Source organism: Macadamia integrifolia, unplaced genomic scaffold, assembly GCF_013358625.1.
Source record: "Macadamia integrifolia cultivar HAES 741 unplaced genomic scaffold, SCU_Mint_v3 scaffold930, whole genome shotgun sequence".
Lineage (NCBI taxonomy): Eukaryota > Viridiplantae > Streptophyta > Magnoliopsida > Proteales > Proteaceae > Macadamia > Macadamia integrifolia.
Genome location: NW_024870585.1, coordinates 52572 through 75981, shown reverse-complemented (window position 1 = coordinate 75981; position 23410 = coordinate 52572). Strand labels below are relative to the sequence as shown.

The 23410-nt window shown below is 36.5% G+C and overlaps 3 protein-coding genes across 8 annotated transcripts; 1 reads left to right on the top strand and 2 right to left on the bottom strand.

The window, feature by feature from the left end:
• Positions 1-1295: 1295 nt before the first annotated feature.
• LOC122070461 (isoeugenol synthase 1-like) lies at positions 1296-5508 on the top strand. Its single transcript, XM_042634620.1, has 5 exons — positions 1296-1519; positions 3925-4059; positions 4220-4454; positions 4553-4756; positions 5006-5508. Exons 1-5 carry the CDS (start codon positions 1322-1324, stop codon positions 5200-5202), a joined length of 969 nt encoding a protein of 322 aa, XP_042490554.1. The 5' UTR covers positions 1296-1321; the 3' UTR covers positions 5203-5508.
• A 3222-nt stretch (positions 5509-8730) lies between these two features.
• LOC122070460 lies at positions 8731-10643 on the bottom strand. 4 transcript variants are annotated; one of them, XM_042634615.1, is made up of 3 exons: positions 10231-10643; positions 9085-9603; positions 8731-8962 (listed from the first exon to the last, which is right to left on the bottom strand). In XM_042634615.1, exons 2-3 carry the CDS (start codon positions 9397-9399, stop codon positions 8819-8821), a joined length of 459 nt encoding a protein of 152 aa, XP_042490549.1. In that variant the 5' UTR covers positions 9400-9603; positions 10231-10643; the 3' UTR covers positions 8731-8818. The 4 variants fall into 4 exon arrangements, with proteins under 4 accessions (XP_042490549.1, XP_042490553.1, XP_042490551.1 ...); XM_042634619.1 differs by lacking the exon at positions 10231-10643 and adding an exon at positions 10139-10158; XM_042634617.1 differs by lacking the exon at positions 10231-10643 and adding an exon at positions 9945-10129.
• Positions 10644-18739: 8096 nt separating this feature from the next.
• Positions 18740-23410, bottom strand: LOC122070464 (60S ribosomal protein L3-2-like). Of its 3 annotated transcripts, none has more exons than XM_042634623.1 (6): positions 23254-23410; positions 21824-21935; positions 20360-20470; positions 19853-20157; positions 19363-19772; positions 18740-19196 (listed from the first exon to the last, which is right to left on the bottom strand). In XM_042634623.1, exons 2-6 carry the CDS (start codon positions 21906-21908, stop codon positions 18938-18940), a joined length of 1170 nt encoding a protein of 389 aa, XP_042490557.1. In that variant the 5' UTR covers positions 21909-21935; positions 23254-23410; the 3' UTR covers positions 18740-18937. The 3 variants fall into 3 exon arrangements, with proteins under 3 accessions (XP_042490557.1, XP_042490558.1, XP_042490559.1); XM_042634624.1 differs by having other exon boundaries at positions 21824-21977; positions 23254-23367; XM_042634625.1 differs by having other exon boundaries at positions 21824-21953; positions 23254-23348.

Here is a 23410-nt window from a genome sequence, read left to right as displayed (position 1 = left end):
CTCCCCCTCCCAAGAAAATAGTTCAGTCGATCAACACCTTTGGGCATAGGTATACATTGTAAATCGCTAATCCCAATTATTAATATTTTTAATGACTAGAAGGATAAGGAACTTTAGATTTTAAAACATACAATTGTTTCTAAACATCCAAATATAATACATAGTAATAGCAGCCAGAAAAAAGAAACACAAACAGTCATTGTAAGGCAAACTTTTGTCACATGAAAGAGATTCAAATAAGTCAAGGATAGACATAGATCAAAAGAACTTTGTGTGTACCCTAAGAGGTCCATAAGCGGATGACTGTTTGTGTCTAGATTTGACACATAAGCGGATTGTTGAAGATAAGATGTCTTGTATTCCGGTGCTTGCAAAAGTGAGCACTATTCTAAAGTGTTGTTGTTAAGGGGCCCAGAGGAATAGGTTGATGTTAAGAGGCCCAGAAGAATAGTCGCATTATCGTCATTGATGGGTCCGTGTGGGGTTTTGAAGGTGGCAACTTATGAGAAAATATTTTTTTAGGGACTATATGGGTATTTCTGTAAATTTTTATATAGGGTTTGCTATATATTTGTAGCTAAGGTTCTTTCTCTGTAAAAAATCTAAGAGAGGTGTGAGGACAAACAGTGGTAATTTAGCCTCTTCTCTATTGATAATAAAGTAGGATCTCATCTGACTGTGGACGTAGACAATCTTGTCGAACCACGTAAATATTTTTGTGCGATTATGTGAATATTATCTATAATTTTCATTCATTTTCTACATCTAATACCGAGACAACTTCTTTCTCATGAAGTGCATCAAGTACTTGAAGAATTGGGGGATGCCATGCCCCACGAGTTAGTTGCCAAGTGCCCCTACCACAAGATTGATTTGGAGCCTCGAGCCAATCCCCTTTACATTGGCTGGCTTTCACAGATGGCCCCAACAAAAAATGTTTCTACATGGAGGACCTAATCCTTACTTGTTCACAAAATTTGAACCCCATATGGGTATTGTATGTGTTGTGCAGGCTGATGACTGCGTTATCAATTTGAAGTATTATTAACTTGCCTGAAATTCAAAATGGACTGAGTTTAAAAAATATAAACTCAGCAAAATGGATGTGGGTCACACGGTAGAGAATATCGGTTCAATCCTGATCCATTTTTTGCCCTGCTGATGTCATGTGTCCCATGAGGCGATGACATCACATCTGATGTGTTTTTGGGACCGCACCGTTTATGAGGATGGTAATCGCTCTTGTTTTCTATATAAGCCTCCTTGACTACTGAAAAGAAAAACATACACTCACAGAGACAGAGAGAGAGAGAGAGAGAGTATGGAGAAGGAAGAGAGCAAAAGCTGTAAGATACTAGTGATTGGAGGAAGTGGGTATGTGGGTAAATACATGGTTAAGGCCAGTGTTTCCTTGGGTTATCCAACCTTTGTGTACGTACGGCCATTGTCACCCACTTCAAGCCCCTCCAAGCAAGAGGCGCACCTACAGTTCCAATCAATGGGAGTTACCATCTTCCAGGTTCTCTCTCTCTCTCTCTCTCTCTCTCTCTCTCTCTCTCTCTCTCTCTCTACTTTGACTTGGTTTGTATAGTTTTCTTTCTGTTTTTTTCACTCACCCCGTGGGGGTGGCTAATTTTTTGAGAATGCTGGCAGATCCAATGGTTTTAAAAATCCGATCCAGCCACAGAACTGTTTTGGGATTCAATTTCATTTTTTGTAGAGTAAATACTTTTTTTTTTTTTTTAATCAATACATGGACTGTAAAATTACTCCATTGTGACCACGTGATTACATGTTTAAGCCAGAAAACGAAGCGACGGTAAAGACAATCCTAATTTCCTTGGAAAACATCCATCCCCAAAGTTAGGCCTATGAAGTCAACAGCTACCAAATTTATTTATTTTTTTCAAAAAAAAAAAATGGTTAGGCACCTAGTCCCTGTGGTCCCAGTTCCACACATGGTATGCTCCGCCCAAGTTAGAGAGAAGGGATTTGGCTCAGTGCCTACATGTGAGAATGGCTCACATACACAGAAAAAGAAAAGGTCCAACTTAGCACTTGGAGGTCCATAAGAGATGATTGGACCAAAATCTTGTATTAGTAACTGGTTCAGCCAAATTCCCTAATTGACTCACTGAGTTTTTACAACAAAGCTTCTTAATTCCATACACCTTTTGCTATGTGAAGTTTTTACAACAAAGCTTCTCTCTCTCTCTCTCTCTCTGTGGTTTGAAACACATAATCCTACTGTAGACACTCATTAAAGGGGTTGGCCTTGTCATATTATTTGATTTGCATTTATAAAATGACAAAATAAAAAGAATTTAAATGAATTTAACAATTTTAATAGGGTTTTGCCCAAATGGACTTGGTACAAACTACAAGCCATAGTTAATAATAAAATGCATTTAAGATGGTGTTTTCATTTTTTTTACTGTTTTAAACACGTTGTGTCATTTTAAATATTCGGAAAAAAACACCAAACGGTCAATGTTTCCATTTCAAACGTATTTAAAAAAAAAAATTAAAACATTGACGAATGTACTAACTAAAGGGATTGTCACACATTAAAATAAACTAGATTAACAATGGTGAAAGGCAAGAATTTACATCAATATATATTGAATGATGTATTCAAGTAATAATTCCTCAAGTTATATGACTTGAGAAGCAACCCCAGTGGTAGTTATAACTTGAACATGATTTGGACTCGAATTGACTGGTTTGAACACCTTACATCTGTCTTCTATCGTTGCTGAATAAAACATCAATATCTCATCCAAGATCCAACAATTTTGGATAAAATTCGATTCCTTACAAAGTACCTAAGGAAACCTCTAATAGCATTGAGTTGTAGTCCTTTACCAAAAAAAACTATTGAGTTTTAGTCCTTTACCAAAAAAAACTATTGAGTTTTAGTCCAAAAGGGTAATGTGAAAGAAATCTGACTCGGATGATTTCAACTAGAGATGTCAATTTGGCTCGGCCAATTTAATCCACCCTTACCCGCCCTGAACCCAAACTAGGCTTGGGCTGAGCGTTTCATCTCTTAGGGCAGGCCTAGGCTGAGATTTGGGCCCAAGTTTGGGTTAGGCTTAGCCTTATGTCTTGGCCTAAGCTCATCCAGGCCCAACCCAACCCTATTTGGTATGTAAATGAATAATATATATATATATATATACACTAACTACTCACTCACTCACTCACTCAAAGCTGAAATTCTTTGTTTTTCAATCACCAACATACACCACTCTACACTCACACTCTTTGTTGTGTTGCGCGGGGTCAATCAAGGCCAGTCTGACCCCCAAAATGCAAAATTTAGGAGTTGACAGGTTCAATAGGGCTTACGTAGGTTGTGCTAAACTTGAAAAGGCTGGGTTTGGGCTGAGATATCCCAACCCAACCTAGAGATAGGCTGGGCTTGGGCTGAATTAAGTAAACTAAAGATTGGGCTGGGAGCCCATTGACACACCTAATTTCAATACAGTCCAAATCAGTACCCAGAAAAAAAAAAATGGTCCAACCAGGCTCTTGCAGGTCCTGTGAAGCAAAGTTAACATCAAGGTCTTACAAAATTTGGTTTTCTTAGTGGATCAACCAATTCTGAACTGATGTATTGGACATGTGAGGCTTGAAGCCCTTTGGGCCTTGGATCTTGAATGGGCCTATCTTTGCCCATGTGGGCTTTTGTTACCCTTTTAGGGTTTGTTTTCCTTTTCAGGGTTGTAATCTTCCTGCCCTTTTATTTAATACATTTATTTACTCACTCGAAAAAAAAAAAAATTCTGTAAAATGGATTAGACTATGCTTCAAGACAGAGTTCTTTCCCCCTTACATATTTTCATTTTTATTTTTTACTTTTGTAAAATAGATACTTTATTTTTCTGACAATAATTAATACATAGATTGGATATATAATAGGGTGAATTGGATGAGCATGAGAAGCTTGTATCCATATTTCAACAAGTACATGTTGTGATTTCTACACTTCCAGTTCCTCAACACCTTGACCAACTCAAAATCATCAAAGCCATGAAAGAAGCTGGTAACATCAAGGTATATAGTACTTTTTCTTTACTTTCTTGTTTGTTCTCTGTGATCAGTTACAGCATCTATGAACTTTGTTATTGTGAAAGTAATTATAATTATGATAGCAAAAGAGACTACTGCACAAAAAAACTGATCATCTATACTAATTTAATTTGTCCATTGTCAGAGGTTTCTTCCCTCAGAATTTGGCAATGAAGTGGACAGGGGAACAACAGCACTTCCACCATTTCAAAGGCTCTTGGATGATAAGAAGAAGATAAGAAGAGCTACAGAAGAAGCTGGGATACCCTACACTTATGTGGCATCAAACTCACTTGCTGCATACTTCATAGATTACTTACTCCATCCTCATGATCAGCTCCAAGAGGAAGTTACAGTCTATGGCAATGGTGAAGCTAAGGGTACCTATTACAAACAAACATTCTTATATATATATTGATGGGTTTCCCTTCAATTTACTTGGTTTAACAGAGTTGATCTAATCTACTGTAATGCACAGTGGTACTGAATTTCGAGGAAGATGTTGCTACCTACACAATCAAATCTTCAGTCGACCCAAGAACATTAAATAAAGTCATCATCCTTAGGCCACCAGGGAATATCATATCTCAGTTGGAGTTGATTGCCTTGTGGGAAAATAAGTTGAGAAGGAAGCTGAAAAAGGCTCATATCCCAGAGGAAGAAATTCTTAAGCACTCTGAAAGTAAGAAATGCTCCCTGACCAATTTCAATTTGCATTTACTAGTTTGCAAGCGGATGTGGTGGAAGTAATAATTCCATATAGAAAGTAAGTAGCCCGATGTGGAGACTTATAGGTAGGCACCCTCTCCTCGATGGCTAGCTTTTGAGAATGAGTTCTACCCAGGTTCCCAATCTTCTCCAGCCCAAACTATATGTCAGACTAACTATAAAATATTTCTAATATTTTCTACTTATGTTATTGCTATTGCAGTTCTACCCCACCCAGACAACATAAGTACATCCATCCTTCACAACATCTTTGTGAAGGGTGACCAGATGAGTTTTGAACTGGAGGAGGATGATTTGGAAGCTTCCCAGTTATACCCAGATTATCAGTACACATCGGTTGATCGCCTTCTTGATATATGTGTCGTCGATGCCCCTGTTCCCAAGCTCTCTGTATTCTGAATTTCTGACGGATCACAAACCACCCTACAATTAGCAAAGTTTCAGCCCACCAAAAATAAGATATTGCTCTGAAGTTGTGTTCTATAAGAGCATGATTAGATATTTCTAGGCTTCTAGATATGGTACTCTGGGGGAGAAACTCTCTTCTTCTGCTGGTCGTTCAGCATTATCCATATCACATATTGGCAATGTGTAGACATCTCATTTTGTTACTATAAGAATGTCCATAGTGCTCTAGGAAAGGATGTAAGACCTTGTTTCAAGCTTGGGAGTCATTCACCTACTTCTTATTTCTGATTTTTAACATGTCAAAGTGTTCGAGGGAATTGAAAATTACCAAAATACCCTTGATAGGTCTGACTAATTGGACTACCTTGAAATCAGTCCAAATAGCTTGATTTGGTGGCTTTTAATTAAAAAAAAAAAAAAGGTTTTGGCCTATAAGGTTGCAGACACCTCATTTTGTTAGATGTTAATGAATGTTTAAGACCATCATGATATTTCTGTTGCTACTAGGGCGTCAAGTAAGGCAAGTAAACTTTTTTTTTTTTTTTTTTGGAGAGGTAAGGAAGGGAATTAAATAACTGCCAAGAGACTCGAACTCAAGACCTCCCGGTGAGCGTGGGTTTTTTGCCCACCACAGCTCACCAACTGCACTACGCAGTTGTTGTTAGGCAAGTAAACTTAAGTTATCCAGTAAACTGCGCGATCAAAATAATTTTTTATTTAATCTCTGCATTCATAAGTTCCCACTTCACAACAGCTCAGAAACCAACCCCATGCCCACCTGATGTGAACATCAACTCTACTGTATATCCTGAGGACCCTCCAGTGCCTGTCCAGACACTTAAGCTATTGAGGTTTGTTGACACTACTGAAATAACAAGAGGACCAAAGGACACCGCTGGCTACTGGGTTCTCTCTCCATGTCAAGTATTTCCTCTTGACAGTCATGTATGATGACATGCTATGGTATATGGATTGTAAGCTTCATTCTGTCTTGGACAAAGGGAATAGAAAATCAGAAAATGAGAGAGAAACAAGTAGTAGATAAAAAGACAATGAAAAGCATATAGATGGGGACAAATTGATGCAGTGCTTTCTGGGGCATGTGTGAAAAGTGAAGCTCTGTAGTGCAGGGAGGTTAGGAAGGCAAGATGGGCTCCAAAGTAATTGATGGTAGTAGTGCTTTTCGGTAATTCTTTCCCCCTTTTTCCATTTCTTTTATTTTTATGTTGTGTTGTATTATTCTCTTGTAATTGGTGTTCATATCAATGGATCAAAAGTAATTTGAATCCATCTTTCTCCCATAGTTGTATTGGTTGGGTACAAATGCTGAGTGAATCATCAGTTGTCAGGAATGAATCAATGGATCATGATATCAAGGAAACATAGACCCTTAAAAATAGATGAACCTGTGAATCCAAGATAAATTGATTAAACAAGATCACTCACTAAATTCATAGAATGCCAGATATCTTCTTGGCTTGGCTGGGGGAATACCTTCTGTGAATCATAGAGTACCCAATTCAAATTATGAGTGCCACATGTACTGCTCCATGGCAGGAAAGATACCTCCTATGTAGAGGTTGGAGATTCCAAAGCTGACTCAGATTTTTTTCAATTGAAAATTTTTGTAAGAATTATCATAAAAGGAAAAGAAAAGTTTATAGTTTCATTAAGAAAAAGAAGAAAATATATAGGAATGAAATGACATTATTTATAGAAATTTAATATAAAATCTTGGAAATTATATTTTTTTTATTTTATTATTTTCTGGATGTTTACAAAAACAAAAAAAAATGAAGTTACATTACTCTGTCAACAATTGTGACCTTTGGAGGACATTGCATAATATACCCACTCCTCCACAAATTCCTCATTAATCAATCACAGTCATTCTCAACATAGAGATCTAATAAAAGATTTAACAACACAATGGAATTGGAGCTTCTGTTCTGTTTGCAAGAAGATTTGATTAGTTTGTGAATGTAAGGCATCTTCTGTTGGATTTCGGTTCCAATCAGATCCACAAAAGTCTGATACCCTATCTTTCGGAAGGGTCACCGACTTTGCTGTTGCGATGATTTTACAAGTAAATATATGGTTATCAATTTTGCATTTTTTCTGGTTCTGGTGCAGATTTGGACTTTGTAATACTCATTGATGAATATAATTCGGTAGGAGTTAAGACTTAATTACTCACAACATGGTTCACTTTAACTTTTACTGGTCAGTAGCACTTTAATTACAATAAATATGTGTGAAATTCATAGTTCATACTCTAGCATTTGTTGACTAAGCCCTTTTGTTTGTCTACTTTCAATGCTTTCATGATTACTGCTACTGATTTTCAACAATTATGTAGCTTGGGTTAAGTCCATTTATTCAATTTGATCAAGTTCATCAACAAAGCCAAACATGCTGATGTCAAGGAAGTGGCTTTATTTTTTAACATTTATTGACTATTGAGTGCATCAAATGGGGATGTAGAAAGATATAATCTTGAAAATTAACTATGGTAAATATTCTTTTCTTCGTAGCCCAATTTCATCAGGCACATTTTGTTGTCTAGAATCATAAAAAGTTTTCTGATGTAAAACACTAAAATGTGAGTTTGTCATGGAAAAATGATGGCAGGTCTCATCTTTCCCTACTAAAATTTCCGGCCAAACAAACATGTTGACGCTTGGATGGGGTTCCTGGAACAGTAGAAATGACATTTTGGGCCTTCATCAATAGGGGGTGGGAGTTCAGTTCTGCATTATTTAATTGGGTTTTACATCGGCTTTGCAGTTGCAGAGCACATAGTGTGAACTCTGTGAGTGAGTGAGTGTTGAATGACTGGGAGATCAAAGGGAATCTACTTTTCTTAAGGTTATGATAGTTATATAGCTCTTGGAGGGATCCTGAGGGATGCCCTTGTTATGCTTCTGGATGCGGTCTGGTACAAAATGTTAGTGATCACAGTGATCTGCAATCCAATAATAAAAGAAAATGTGGGATGGGGCTATTTGCAATACTCCCCCTTATGTGTAGCTGGAATGAGAGGACTGAATGATAGCTATGATACTCTTAGATTCCAACCCAATAGCTTAAACTTGTAAGTAAATGGTATTTGAAAACACCCAATGTCCCAAACTTAACTGGTGTGGGATTTTTTGACAGACCCAGCTCTAGTAACCGTAAAATCAACACAAGGATGGTTCACCTAAATGACGAGAAACTGAATGAACTAAGTAAAACTTATGGATAGATAAGAGGCTACAAATGTTTTAGGTGCGTAATAACAGTAGAGCTATGGAATGAACAGAGTCCATAACAGAAAGAGTTGGGAGGGAGGGGGGGAGAGGGGAGACCACTGTATATGGTTCCCCAAATGAGAACAAAAACAACCTTAACCCCATTGGTACTTTGTTCAATAAGGAGATCTTCAGTTTCAGACAACTCAAAGACTGTAGAGTCTGTACAAAGCCTCCAAAAAGATTTTTTAAGAAGAAAATAAAGGGTCTATTATAAAAACAAAGATGTAACAATGAGAAAGAAGTGAATAACTTGGATGAGGGTAATGACTACATCCAACCAGAAAAATACTTTCATGTATTTACAGAAACAGCTATGGAGGAACAAAACCTCGATCATGGGGAGGCCAGTGTATTGGCTCCCTTGGGCAAGGGAGAGGTGCTGGTTTGGCAATGAAGGTGGGACAATGTTGGCCAGGCATCAACACCGAGAAGTCCGATGAATATGGCTTCGACATCTGTAACCAAACAAAACAAACCAATCAGAACTAGTTAGGTGATCAGTTAAGAAAATCAGGAATTGGTATCAGTAAAAAAAATCAATAGAAAGACCATATTGATGAGGGAAAGGAATACATACTGATTGTGAAGTACTTCCAAGTTTCTCAGTTACATGCATTTGATCTTGCATAGGACCTGATTCCAAAGACCCATCAGCCATATCTTGAGAAGATGAGAAAGGGGGTTTTGGCCTCAACAAATGTTCAAAGATGGCCATGACAAGAAACATTGAGATTAAGATTGCTGTAGCAACAAAACCAAAAGAAATGGCATTTAATGTACTCCCATAATTCTTCAATGAGGTATCCCTATCTGCTCCTCTCTGAGATTGGCTTGGATCAGAGCTAGCATAGATATTCCATTCCTTCGATCTCGCTGGACTAAATTCATTCATGGCTTATTTTGAGAACAAACTTATCTTGTGAAATCTTTGTTTTTTAATCAGGAAACAGCTATGAAGTTAATAACAGCCTTGAAGAATGAGAGACATTTCACAGAAACAATGCTATAAACTGGAATGGAATCTTGATAGATAGCTTCTTAATTTTGTAATGACTGAAAGTTCTGGTTTCTCTGCAGATTGCTTCTTAGCCACTACCTACAACCCAACCAAAGAAATCAAGAAAGTTAACAATAAATTCACATTTCAGTATCATCAATTCAGGAATGATGCATTTTCATCAGTCATGACAAACCTTTAATAAATATTGTCAGACTATAGGAATAGAGAAACTGAAACTGAATCCTGATGCAATTCTTTGAGAACTAAACATTCCACTTTTAAAGAGTAGCAGTGAGAAAGAAGGGGGGAAGGAGATGATATGAAGTCAGTGAGGTTCCAATATAATGCCAACTATAACTAGAGTGCAGAAAGCAATCCAAAGACAGGGTTTAAGAATGACAACCTTACACGAAAGGGAAAACATTATAAAAGAATACCTTAAAAAGGAACCAAGTACAGCTGCTATAGTGCATTGTATTTCTCTTCATAATCTACAATAATTGCAAGATGGGTTTAAACTAATAGTTCAGCTGGATAGGTTTTTTCCCAGCCTCATCCCCAAAACCAGAACCTACAAAGTTGTTGTATAGACAATTTCCTGTGATTTGCTTATATGGAATAGAACTTCTACCTTTTGTCCTAGTCTTCTTCAGTATCTAAGAGTTACTGATGAAAATAGAAGATCAAGACTCTCAGTTCAGTACCAAGTTGAAGGAAGTGTACCTGTAACTTACTAACTTCATAGTATCTGGTCCTTGAAAAACTCCCACTGTCCTAGAAAATACTTCAAAGGATGATTGATATGTAACTATCACACTTGAAAGAAAACTTGATTTCCACTTAGAACTTTGAGACAATAGCATATCATCAGATATGAGTGGGCATATAAATCTGGACTTCAGAGTCAGTCATCATTGGAAAGCATCTAAAGATTACAACAACAATGACACACTAACAAACCCAGAAACCCAAGAAAGTGAAATCAAGATCTTCCATAATGCCCTCTCCTATTTTTTAAATTTTCAGACTTAACCCAATAAAAGCATGAATTAAGCAGTCCTTGAGGGGAGACAATTAAGTTAGGTTTTTGGTCTCTGATGTTGGAAACAGGGACCCAGTTGTTCCAGTGCTTCCTTTTTTTAGCTTAACCACCACAGAAGGAAGGAATAGACACTACCCTCATCATCCACATATCCCCAAGTAATACTTTATATAGTAGCCTTAGAGTACCTAACATTAATATAATATTTTGTTGTTGAACATGTATAAGACAAGACTACATATGGTGAAAGCTGAAAAAGAAAGATATTTGGAAATCTCAATGTATAGTATTTTATGTTACACTGTTTGTAATCTTTATGTCTAACTTAAAGAATCATATTCCTTGTCTGAAGTAGAGAAAAAAAGAAAGGAAACCAAAAGAACAAGGGCATATTGGTAATCTCAACTCTCCATTTCAAATTCTATTCAAAGCTAGATATTCAAGACCATCTAGGTACTATGGAAAAGAAAGTACTATCATATGCTACATGATATCCCACTACATAAAAAGGGGAAGAAAGCTTCCAAAGAAGTATTAAAATAAATCTGTAGCAGGTTGAACACATTTCTAAATATAGTTCAAATTGGAAAACAATTTAACTACAATTCAAAAAATAATAATAATAACTGAGTTAAAAGAGAATGAAGGTGAGTATCTCACAGATCTGCATTGCCAGAGGTACCATGATTTCACACTTGACAAAGCAGTGGGGTAGAGGAGAAGAACCACCAGAGGAGCACAAAATGGGTCAAGAGGACCAACCAGAACATGAGCTCATTAATAATTGCTAGATCAAAAAATTAACATGATTAAAATGGCCAGTTAATAAAAAACCCACATTTCTTTGTGAGATATTGACTAGTAATAGAGTGGTATTCATGTGCTATGAAATGCAAGAATAATCAAAATCTAAATTGCCAAAAGTTGGTCTCTCTCTCTCTCTCTCTCAAAAAAAAAAAAAAAAAAACTCCAACCCCAACCCCTAGCCATTAAGTAAATAAAACACCCTTTGCTTCAAAGATCCAATCATGGTAGAAGCAATTATTACAAGATAAAATGACAAAAAGTTTGATGATAAAAAGAGGAAAAGGGGAAAAGAAAGGTAAGAAGAAGCTTTTTTTTCCTGCATGCCTTGAGGAGCTTTGTCAACTTGACAATCACTCTGTCTGAGAAAGAAAAAAGATCCTACCTAGCTAGACCTAATCAATAATATTGAGAGCTTCAATTACAAATATGTGCACTGCCCATGAAAAAATAATTTTGAAACCCTTAAATTGGGTTACCATGCATAGCAGCCACCCCCCCCCCCGCCCTTCTCCTTTTTTGTTACTGGATTAACAATTGAAATCCATTATGATAAATAACTTTAGTAAAGCTAAGACAGTGGATCTCTGCAAGAACCATTTCTTAGTGTAAACAAAATGAACATGTTAATTGTCTAGAAGAAAAAAGTTATTGATATGTCAAATCTGAACCATGGGTAAAAGTTATGAATGGGAGGGACGGGGTTGTGGTTTCTTACTCTAGAAAGCCATTTTTCAAGCTATGGCAATCATGTTTCATTAAAATAAAAGATAAATTATTCAAACATAGAGCAAATTTGAAAAAGAACTATTATAATAATGAAAGATTTTATTTTAGTAGGATAAAAGATAAATTATTCAAACATAGTGGTCGTGGATTCTCAATCTAGAAAGTTAAATATCAAGCATATGGAAAACAAATATTCAAACACAAAGCAAAATTGAAAAAGAAGTATAATAATAATAATAATAAGGGAGAGGTTCCCTGAAAGGATGGCCCCAGTGTAATGGAAGCGTATATGAAGCATCAGTAAGGTCGGGATTCTACTTTTTTAAGGGGTAGGGTAGTCATTTCACTTCACTTTGTGTCTAGGTATAGGAGCTAGTATGTCCTTTAGGTTTCCTTTTCTGGTTTTCCCTAATAATAATAAGGGAGAATGTTTTCGATCTAGGAGTGTAGGGGTTGCACCTAAACATAGAGACTAGCAAAATTGCTGCTATACCCCAATGAAATGTGGAAATATCCACCATGTTGATGCTTTCAAGTGCACTCCCATTGGCCTCTCCACTGGTGCAGGCCCTACACACTCGGACAGAAAATATTCTCCCTAACAATAATAATATAGATAGTTCATTAGAAAGGAATCTCTTGTAGTCTGCCTCATTTGTGCAGTGTGAGAGGTGATGTGGTAATCATTACTATTATATTACTTATAATGAGTGATTTGGATAAGTCAAGTGTATTTCTGACTCAAATTCAACTCTATATATATCCTTGCCATTATCCATGCTCTCCATAGTTTTGAATTTTTCGATGCATTATTTTGTCACTTGGAAAACTTTGTTTTGACCCAAACTTTTACATGTTTATAAAGGACCTTGAGGTTTATCTATACACGAAATTTGAGCCTCTTCCATGCTCCCACATGGTAGATATTTTAGCCCTCTATAAAACCTATTCCCCAATAATAATAGTGAGTGATTTCTTTTTATTGCAAATAAGCTTCCATCCCTACCTTCCATACACTTAAATATTTTCCACATGGCAGCTTATTTTAGAATCAAATTTTATTAATATGATCCATGCTAACCTAGATTTAATGGTTGAGAAAACATTGAAAAAAATATTTTACGTAAGGTCCGTGAAATAGACAAAAATAACCAGCATCCAATGTTAGACTGGTTTGGTTGGTCTATGTGATTGAAAAGGCCACTAGTTAGAAATGTATTTTCAAGAAATGAAACCACCCCAAGAGGAGAAAGAGACTTTAAAGTAGATTTTGAAAACGAATTCAAGCATGTTTTCTCTCTTTTCTAGTTCATTCCTCCAACATAAAGCCAACTTTCACTTTCTTAGCATTCAGTCAAGAAGGCTCACAATTGCATCTATTCTTCCTGCCAAAGGAAGGTATAGAAATGGTTAAGAAACCTCATAAATAAGTTATGGGTAAGAGAATGCTAGACACAAGACACCATGAAAAGATATCCACGCCCTTCTGGTTGGATGCTTGTGTATGCATTAACACTGACCACAGAGTTGGCGCATTGGACGCGCGACCAATTAGTGTTCTCTCTCATAAGTAATTAGGGATACTTAAAATCTAGCTTAAATAGATGACGAATTATTATTGTCATTGTTATTTTTTTCAAATATCATAAGATATCTATTACATCTTGTGGTTAGATGATATGTCCATTCCTACCGTTGGATGGAGAGAGCATGGTCTAGATTAGCCAAATGTCTAAATTTTAAACCGAATTCAATCGAGGGAAAGAGAATCATAAAAGGCATTGTGGCCTCTATGCCAAGACATATGGGAGGGCAAAATGACCACCCTGCCTCAGATGAAAGGCGAAATTCCCACTGCTATTGATGCTTCTATGTGCACTCCCATTGGTCCCGATGTTGGTGCAGCAACCACACTGCCTTTTACAAAATCCTCTCCCTTCAATCAAATACCCTTTTTTATATAGGCACACATCCCTTATTTTTCTGAGTCCGGATCAAGTACTCACGCGAGAATGATTCTCGTATAGTATTTGATCCACACTTGGACTCCACTTTATCTCTCTCTTTTTTAATTAGTTTTTATTTTCAGTAGAATCTAAGTGTAAATCAAACACTGTATGAAATAATTCTCATTTGAAGACTTGATCCACACCCTATTTTTCTAAGCATGTCTATCAATACTCTAGACATTATTATGTCGGCTCTCAATTCTGAATAGAAACAACTTAACTTTAAAAAAAAAAATTTAAATAAAGGAATCAGGTTTATGTTATGATTTTTGAAAACATCATCCTCCATTATTACATGAACAACTATACTATTTAAAGATGGAGATTTTTTTTTTTTAAAGTAAAATGTTACCTATTGTGAACTACAAAATAATCCAAGTTTTAAAAGAAACAATTAATTAATAAATTAACTTAAAAAATAAAAAGAAAACCTGCCCGGAGCTTCTAGTTACCTGCATCACATTCATAGCTTTTTCTTTTCCTCTTTTGTTTTGGTCCCTTCTCCTGTCTCCTTTTCACATCTCTCTCTCTCTCTCTCTCTCTCTCTCTCTCTCTCAACCTCAACCTCAAACCTCAACCTCAACAATGAGTGCCTGCAGCCAAATATAGAGAAGAATATTAAATATTTCACTTAAACAAATATTAAACAAAAAGGTAAAGTAACGTGAGAAATAAAGAATCTGTTTGGTTGCTCTATTCCCAAGGCCCGTGAGTGGAATAGTCCAATGTTGGAAAACTATGGCCCACCAAGTGAGACCCACCCACGCATGAAAATACTCAATTACTTAATTAAAATAAAAATAAAAAATAAAAAAACCCACCCTAATTTCAAGACTAATTTTTTCTAGTACCGTAGTAGGGTGGTGAAATGTGGGTTGGGCACTTGGGCCAGAGTCCAGACCGGGTTGTTGATAACCCGGGCCCATAGCGACATCGCCTGTCGTCAGTCCTAGATCCGCTGGTCTGACCTCGGTTTCAAGCTGGGGACTCAGTCCAGCCCACGTGAATCGTTTAAACACAAATGTGAATGATAGTGTTAGAGCTAATTTTAGAGTTATCTCAATCAATAAAAAGTTTCGAGAAAATCAAATGAGGTCGTATGTCATGTTCAACGTAAACTTAGGGACTCTCCAATAAAGAGAAGTGATATGAGATTTTTTCCATAAAGCAGCATCTTTATTCTTATATCAATAATAAATTAGTTAAATTCTCTCGCATTAGTGAAAGACTTTTCTTATAACAACCAATATACAACCTACATTAAAAAACAAGGATTTTACACCTTTACCTAAACAAGCCTTTCTAAGCCAAAACACATGCTAATATCCACAATTGTTGATCAAGTTTTTTTTTTTTTTTTTTTTTTTTTTTGATAGGTAGGGAAGAATAGTAGAAAACAGCCACGAGGCTCGAACTGGAGACCTCCTGGTAAGTATGGGTTTTTTTGCGTACCACAGTTCACCACCTGTGCTAGGCAGTTGTTGTACGAGAACCATTTTGGTAGAGGCTGGTCCACCACAGAGTTGATTGTTGAATAAATTCCATCTGTGCGGATCAACCCAGTATGAAAATGATTCTCATACAAAGACTTGATATGCTTTCAAATTATCCTCATAGTCGTATATATGTCTTACAAATTTAAAAGAGTTCATAATTAATCATAACCTCATCCAATAACAGCACATAAGTATCCCATGGTCAATTTTACTTCCTTCCTCTAACCTAACCAAACTGATATCCCTTGAACATGGTCCAAACTTCTACCAATTCACAAGTTTGCTCCTGTCTCGTGCAATCTTTTGTAATATACTCATGATTTGTGAATCTTGTGCGCTCCTTATATAATCAAGGTTCATAAAAGTCACATGTAATTGAGATTTATATATAAAAATAAATGCCCAACCTACCTCATCAGTCTTAGGCTGCGTTTGGTAATGTTTTAGAAAAACGTTTCTTGAGTTCATAGAATGAAAAAATGGAATAAAACGCTTGGTGCATTTATGATGTGTTTTTTTTTTTTTTTTTTTAAACAAAAGCGATGTTCCACGTTTAGTTAAAAAAAAAATAAAAAAAAAAAAACAGTATTTTGACACAAAAACTGAAATTTTCATTTCTATAATAGAAACATTACCAAACGCAGCCTTATAGTCATAGTTGCCACAGGGTTAGTGAACCACACATTTGTATGGTACCTCTCCTAGGGCAAGGGTTATGCCTCAGGAAATAGAGGTCCTGAGAATTTTAGTCTTTTTGATATTTTTGTAAGGGTGTCAAAAGGGACGGTTTGGATAAGTTGGACAGTTCTCTATCGGTTCCAGTCCTAAGAAGGTCAATCCTAGAATCGTCCCATTTATCAAACGATCCTAAAATTAGGATCCAGTCACACTTAACAACAAGATGGTACAGTTTCATTTCCTTAATAATTTTTTATGCAATAAAAGTCTCAAACAATCAAATATGTCTAAGATTTTTAAGTATACAAAAAACTTCCCAATCGTTCAAATAATTGATTATGTACTCCTAACCATATAAATTATCAAACATCGATCAGTTCTTAAGTATACAAGCACTCAAATATGTAACAATCTCATTGGTATTTAGTAAGGGTGTAAGTTTGGCTTTGACGGCCTGAATCCAGCCTTGCCTGCCCTGAGTCCAAATAGGACCTAGGCTAAGAATTCTGACTTCAAGGGCAGATTAGGGTTGAAAAATAATGACCCTAGGTCAGGGTTGTGCCGAGATTGGGTTGAGGTCCATAGGCCCAGTCCAACTCGAACCCGATTTACATAATATAATTTAGGGTTGTCATCTTATCATTTTATTCAAAATAATAAAATCTGGGTCATTGATTCTTATGGTTAGGTGTCTTAAACATTTATTCTTGTGTTGGACTTCATAATTTTAATTATATATATTGATCATTTGATCTATTGGTGGTGCTTCTTCTTTCTTCTTCATTTTTTTTTTTTCCGTTATAGATAAGGCACAAATGGCAAAAACCGGATCAATCAAGGTTAGCCCGACCCTAACAAAAATTAGAGCCAACTCAGACCAATCTGACCCAAATAGGATCAATTAGGGCCGGTTGGCTTGGCATGAACCCGGTAGGGTTGAGCCTAGGCATGAGCCCGATAGTGTTGGGTTAGGGTTTTAAAAAACACAGCCCTATTTCACCCCTAGTATTTAGTGTTAACAATTAACAATATAATTGTCAATATGGTGTCAAGCGGTTGGGCTGGGCCGATCAGTCTCAACCAATTTAGCTAAACGGGTTTAGCTAGGGCAAGCATGATACAGTTGATAATCAGGCGATCGATCTCGGACTTTGATCAAGCTGACATAAACGGGCATTAACCAGGCTACAGAACTATTTAACTTTAAATAAGCTCTCTTTAAAATTGGTCTCTTAAATGGGCTTGAAGGGAATACTAATAAGATGAAGCAGAGGTGGGCATAGCAAAGAAAGATCCCATAGTTTAAATGGATTAAACAAAAGATGGGCATAGCAGCCAAATTTATAAGGTACTGGTCTTTAACCCACGAAATTTAAATCAATTAAACTATGCCCAAAAAAGATTAATGTTCAGATAACAACCACCATCGTTTCAGCTGTACATATCACAATAGCTTTAACAATAAATACAAGTGGTAATAAAAAAATAATTATAATAAATAAATAATATAAGTAGTATTAAAGGGGTCGGGTTAGCTCGGGCTTATAAATGTGTCGAGCCAATCAGACTAGGTAGTTGCATCATGTACTACTTGTTTATAAAGCCTAACAAACTTATTAATCAAGTCAATCTAAATCGAATCATAAATGTATCAAGCTCAATCGAACCTAATGGTGCGGACTTAAAATTGACACCACTAATTATCAACAATTAATTTTTCCTAGTCTTCAAAACCAAGCTCTCTTTTCACCAAAAATAGAAAACCCCAAGCTCTTTTAGCAAAGTTGCATGGCGTTTATGATCTTCACTAGAATTTTTTTTTCCGGCCAAATTTCTTGAGTCTATCGATTTTTCACGCAGAGACTTCTTGCAAGCAAGGTTGGGTAATCACCCACCCATCTTGGGGCTGGCGCACCGGATAGCATTCCGACAGGTGTCGTGGATACCTATATTATTCAAAGATGGGTACCCATATTATTCAACACTCAAAACCCGATCAATGCAATGTTTAATGGGTTTATGGGTATTATTGGCCATGATAATTGGAGTTTGCGCCTGGACTTAATCGATTCTTTGTTTCATGCATCAGATAGACCTGGTATCCTATCTCAGCTGGTGTCAATTGGAGGATCGATAAGTCTGCATGTGTGCTCAAGATCTTGCTTCCAACTAAACCCTCTCTTATAAGGGTATGCCTTTGGATAAGTCATGCCAAAGATATGGGTGTATAAAGATCCAGCTACCCGTATTTTCACACTCAGCTATGTCGAGGTATGAGAATGCTAGGAAAAAGAACCCTACCCATGTGTCTTGGTGTGGAGAACATCAGTGGACAGGCTTCTTTTCCTTTCAAAATAATCGGAAACTGGTTTGTACAAGCCATAAGGTATGTGCTAACATGCCCTTCAATGCCAGCTTACGAAACCTTTTCTTATTTTTTATTGAGAGGAGGAAGGTTTCCTGAATGGCATGTGTTTGATAGCCAAGAGAAGAAAAATGTACTATTTAAATTTGGCCAAGGAAGCCATTGCCCAAAGTACGGGAATTTCGGAGCAAAGTAACTGCCAAAAGTTGTGCAAGAACAGTATAAGAGCTGAGCTGAGCTGAACTGAAACTTGAAAAGAAAAACTTCTGAGACTTCTCAAGAAAAAAAAACTCTCGCAGTGCAATTTTTAAGCCTTGAGACGACCATAGAATTTTGCCTTCTCCTCTGTGGTCTGGAATCGACCATGGCCAAACTTGGATGAAGTATCAATGAACTTCAACTTAATCTCCTCCATGGCAACCCTGGAGGTTTGCTTCACGAGGGACTGTCTGAGTGTCACAACACGCTTCTTTGGGCCCACACAGCACCCCTTTAGCAGCAAGTAATCATCTTTCACAATACCATAATGGGGGAAGCCTCCCATTGGGGTTATGTCCTTCTCAGTCCTAGTTATCATAAAAAATGAAATCGAAAAGATCAATTTAACATGCAAACAATCAAAACCCAAAGCATCAGAATAACTCTTCCCCAGCATTTCCAAGTTTAAATAGGAAAACACACTTCTTGTATATGACCTAAAGCATCAAAATAAGAAGCAGAAAAATATCTTACCTGTCAAACTCAGTAATGGAAGTGTGTGTCTCTTCCCCAACCTTACCAAGCTTGTAAATCTTCTTGTTCATCTCTGTACGATGATGGTATCCATTTTGCCCAGCCCTGGCAACAGTGAATGAGACCCTAGCTGGATGCCAAGCACCAATACAAGCCACTTTACGTAGGCCTCGATGCGTCTTACGGGGGAGGCGAGTAACACCCCATCGAGTCACAACACCCTCATATCCTTTTCCTTTGGTCACTCCAATGATATCAATCATCTCATCCTTTTGGAATACAGCATCAATAGGGATCTGCTTCTCAAAAAAGCTGTATCCAAAATCAACCTTTTGGGCAGCATCCCCACCATTCACCTGGATCTCCATTAGGTGAGCCTTCTTTTGCTTTAGCCCCTTCATTTTCCTAATCTAAAAACCATAAACCAGTATAATCACACAACTGTCATGCATAAATGTGTTCAAAGAGTGACGACGAATTAACAACATACCTGGGTATGAGCTAAAACACGAATGACAGAACAGTATTTCTTCATTTTCTCCAACTGAGCCTGGATATCTTTCTTCCCATCTTCAGTTTCATACTTCTTTGAGTACTTGGTAAATGCTTTCTTCTTTGACTTGCACCAGTTTTTGTAGAATCGTCTCTTCACCTCCTCGTTAAGATGCTGAGCCCAAACGGTGTTCAGAGAACGAAGGCCTCTTGGTGTCTTAACATAACCAACAACTCCAACGACAATCATTGGGGGTGTTTCTATCACTGTTACTGCTTCACATGTTTCCTTCTTGTGGAGCTCTGCAACAAAGAAACAACAATTTTAAATAAAAAGAGATCCATATATCAATAATTAGATTGATCACAAAAATAATCGTATGGCACAACATCAATTAAACTAGTGATGCCACCCAATACAAGGTCAACTCATGGCATTAATTCCCATCAAACAAGATCATTTCCTACTAACTACTGTGGAAAAACATAGAAGATGAGGAGATACTTGATCCTGGTTTATCAACATCTCTGACAATATGAGTCATCCCAGCTTTGTATCCCAGAAAAGCTGTGAATTTGCAAGGCTTTGTTGGATCATCCCTAGGGAAAGACTTCACTGTATAAACCCAAATGAAGAAAAATAAGTTACAAAACAATGGGAGCTTATTAAAGAAAAGCTAAGCACCATCACAATATTTCTTCCAGTCCCCCCCCCCTCCAACGGAATCAGGCAACACCCTTGTCTTAGGACCAAACTTATGACTACAATCAAGCAAAAACAGTTTACTTCGCAAGTCAAACTAGTTTGGATACCTGACTTGCCATACTGTTGTGAGCAATACATTACACAGAACAGTATCTGGATTTTGATAAAGATTGCACTAAAGTCTAAAAACATAACCAATGATTAACTTCAAATCAATATTAAGTGAGACATTTCCTCAAAAAATTTGTTCAAACTAAGATATCAAATATTTTCACAATCCCCATGTGAATTCATCAAATAAGGATTCTCAATGGAGAGTAGCAACAACGCCGAAATCTTCAACATTCATGCAGGATCAACAACAAACAACAACCAAAGCCTTATCATCAACTTCATGCAGGATCCTGGTGTCAAAAATAAAATTCATTCACATAATAATTTAAAAAGGACAAACTAAACATCATTAGATCAACAGCCTGTACGCTTCAGCACTCGTAAACCCCATCCAACCAAGGTTCTAGACAAATAACCAGGTTATAGCATATGATATGATATACCAACAAATGAAATACAACATTATTTATGTATGTATGAAAACAAGAGGAATAAGCACAAAAAAAAAAATTGGCTAGATATACTTGGCACATAAATTTAAAAATTATCTCAAACACAAAAATAAATAAACAAATAAAAGAAAAGCTTTCCCCAACCACTTGTGCATCATATTCAACCAAAATGACGACCAAAAAAACTGGCACCGTTTGACAACATTTTAAAGGCTGTTCTCTAATTTTGAGAAAAATGAAAAATATATATATATATATATATATTTATATATCACAAATGACTGTTTGGTAACATATTAATATCGAAAAATGTTCTGCAATTTTGTTTTTCGAAATCCGAAAGGGGTCATGTTCTAGAATACGTCTTTAACAGAGCTTCTTTGTTTTTGTGCAAAAGCTTTAAGTTGCACAAATTTGCACATGGGGACATAGGACAATTATATCATTTCATTTTCAAATAAGCCTTGTCCTAAAGCTTTAAGTGGCACAAATTTGCACAATGGGAAATAAGACAATTATGTCAGTTCACTTTCAAATATAAACAACCCCACTGCGATGAGCTGCAATAAAATTTGAAGAACACAGACTACACAATCCTAAAACCAGAAACATGAAGTCCATTCACAACATTAGTCAACTGTCTTTCAACTTGAAGCAAAAGAAACCAGGTCCAGGGAGAAAATACAAAGTAACAAACCTTTTCCTCTATGACGCGAGGCTCTTTTTCTTGGAAGAAACCCTAGAGAGCCATGCCTTGGGTGCTCAAACTTGCGATGAGACATATTCTTCCTTCCTCTTCTAATCAAACACTGCAAAACTCAACAATCCTGAGTTCCTCTCTCTTATTTTTTCTGTGAAAAGCTATCCAAACCTCATAAGAAACTCTTGATTAGATGCGAAGAATAAACATATCAGTATACAAGTAAAAGTATTCAAGTTTCTTTGCAGAGAAGAAAAGATTTTACCAGACACAGCCCAAAAAAAAACATTGAAAATACAGCATAACCTCAAATTTCATGAGACATTAAATTTTTTTTCTATTTGTTTCTGATTAAAATAATACAGAAGATGAATTGATTCGAGGGTATCCAAATGGTTGTATAAATTAGAGAAAATTTTGCAGAAAAAAATTAAAACTTATAAATTCCAGCCAGGGATGAATGGTTGGTTCGTGTAACAAATATGTCACTTGAGATAAAACATAACTTCCATTCAAGCCAAATTAAGTGAAAAAGAAATACAAAACAAAATTTAATTAAGTAAAAAAGAAAAATAAAATAATTACTAAAATATATATAATACACGAAGGGCAAAACCAGATAATCTTTATAGATTAAACAGATAAAATATCAATCAAACCCTAGCTTTAGGGGGGAGGGAGGGGGAAAATGGGAAAAACATAACATTGACCAGAAAACATTAAAACCTAACCACCTGCTCCAACAGATGATGAGAAATGTCCCCTGACCAAAGGCCTATGACATATAATATGCCAATTCTCGGGCTCATTGGTTTTTCTTTCCAAAACCCAAATTAGGGTCTTGGCAAAAGAGCCCTTTTGAGACTCCAGCCTTGATTACTATGTTGTTTTAGGGAGTCATTCCAACTACCATCGTCAGATAAGGTGCAGATTCAATGTTTATATGGAACATGGTCAGTGCCACTTTCAGCAAGAACTATTCACAAAATCACAAATCCAATTCCATTGATCTACCAGCTAAAGACTAACTGATAAAGCTATGGACAAATTGGAAAATTAAAATAAAAATAGATTAAAATCAATGGTCAGCGTTCAAAAACATATAAAAAATAAAGGACTGTATAAATTAATTAAATAAAATCAAAGTTGTGCAATTGTGCAAAACAATCTGAAGCTTCTATGCAAGAAAGCTAAAAGAGATCTCAACCATCTAAACAACCCAGAAGGCTCAAAGCGTTCCGATGTTTCTCCCCAAATAAGAAAGGTTCAAAGCAAACTGAAGCGTCTCTGCAAGTATGAGAGATAAAAAGACCAAATTTTCTACTCCAACATGATCTATCTCCAGAATCGCCGAAAATTACAGAAGCTAAACCTTTCAGAAGAATCGATCAAAATCTAAATTCAAGAGCGAAAATGAAAAATATTACCTCCAACACAAATAGCAAAATAATGTAATTGCAGTAGCAGAGCTCTCGTCGCTCGTCAGTCGGCAGCCATAGAGATACTACCTCCTATCATTTCCAGAGACCCTTAAAGCATCGTCTAACTTTTAAAAGGAAATGAACGGCCACGATTAATATCAAA

Coding starts and splice junctions, on each gene's coding strand:
- LOC122070461 (XM_042634620.1), top strand. CDS start 1,322: ATGGAGAAGGAAGAGAGCAAAAGCTGTAAGATACTAGTGATTGGAGGA. Junction 4,060..4,219: donor AAGAAGCTGGTAACATCAAG/GTATATAGTACT, acceptor GTCCATTGTCAG/AGGTTTCTTCCCTCAGAATT. Junction 4,757..5,005: donor AATTCTTAAGCACTCTGAAA/GTAAGAAATGCT, acceptor TTGCTATTGCAG/TTCTACCCCACCCAGACAAC.
- LOC122070460 (XM_042634615.1), bottom strand. CDS start 9,399: ATGAATGAATTTAGTCCAGCGAGATCGAAGGAATGGAATATCTATGCT. Junction 8,963..9,084: donor TTGGAAGTACTTCACAATCA/GTATGTATTCCT, acceptor GTTTGGTTACAG/ATGTCGAAGCCATATTCATC.
- LOC122070464 (XM_042634623.1), bottom strand. CDS start 21,908: ATGTCTCATCGCAAGTTTGAGCACCCAAGGCATGGCTCTCTAGGGTTT. Junction 20,471..21,823: donor CTCGCGTCATAGAGGAAAAG/GTTTGTTACTTT, acceptor GGGTTTATACAG/TGAAGTCTTTCCCTAGGGAT. Junction 19,197..19,362: donor TCCATTACTGAGTTTGACAG/GTAAGATATTTT, acceptor TATGATAACTAG/GACTGAGAAGGACATAACCC.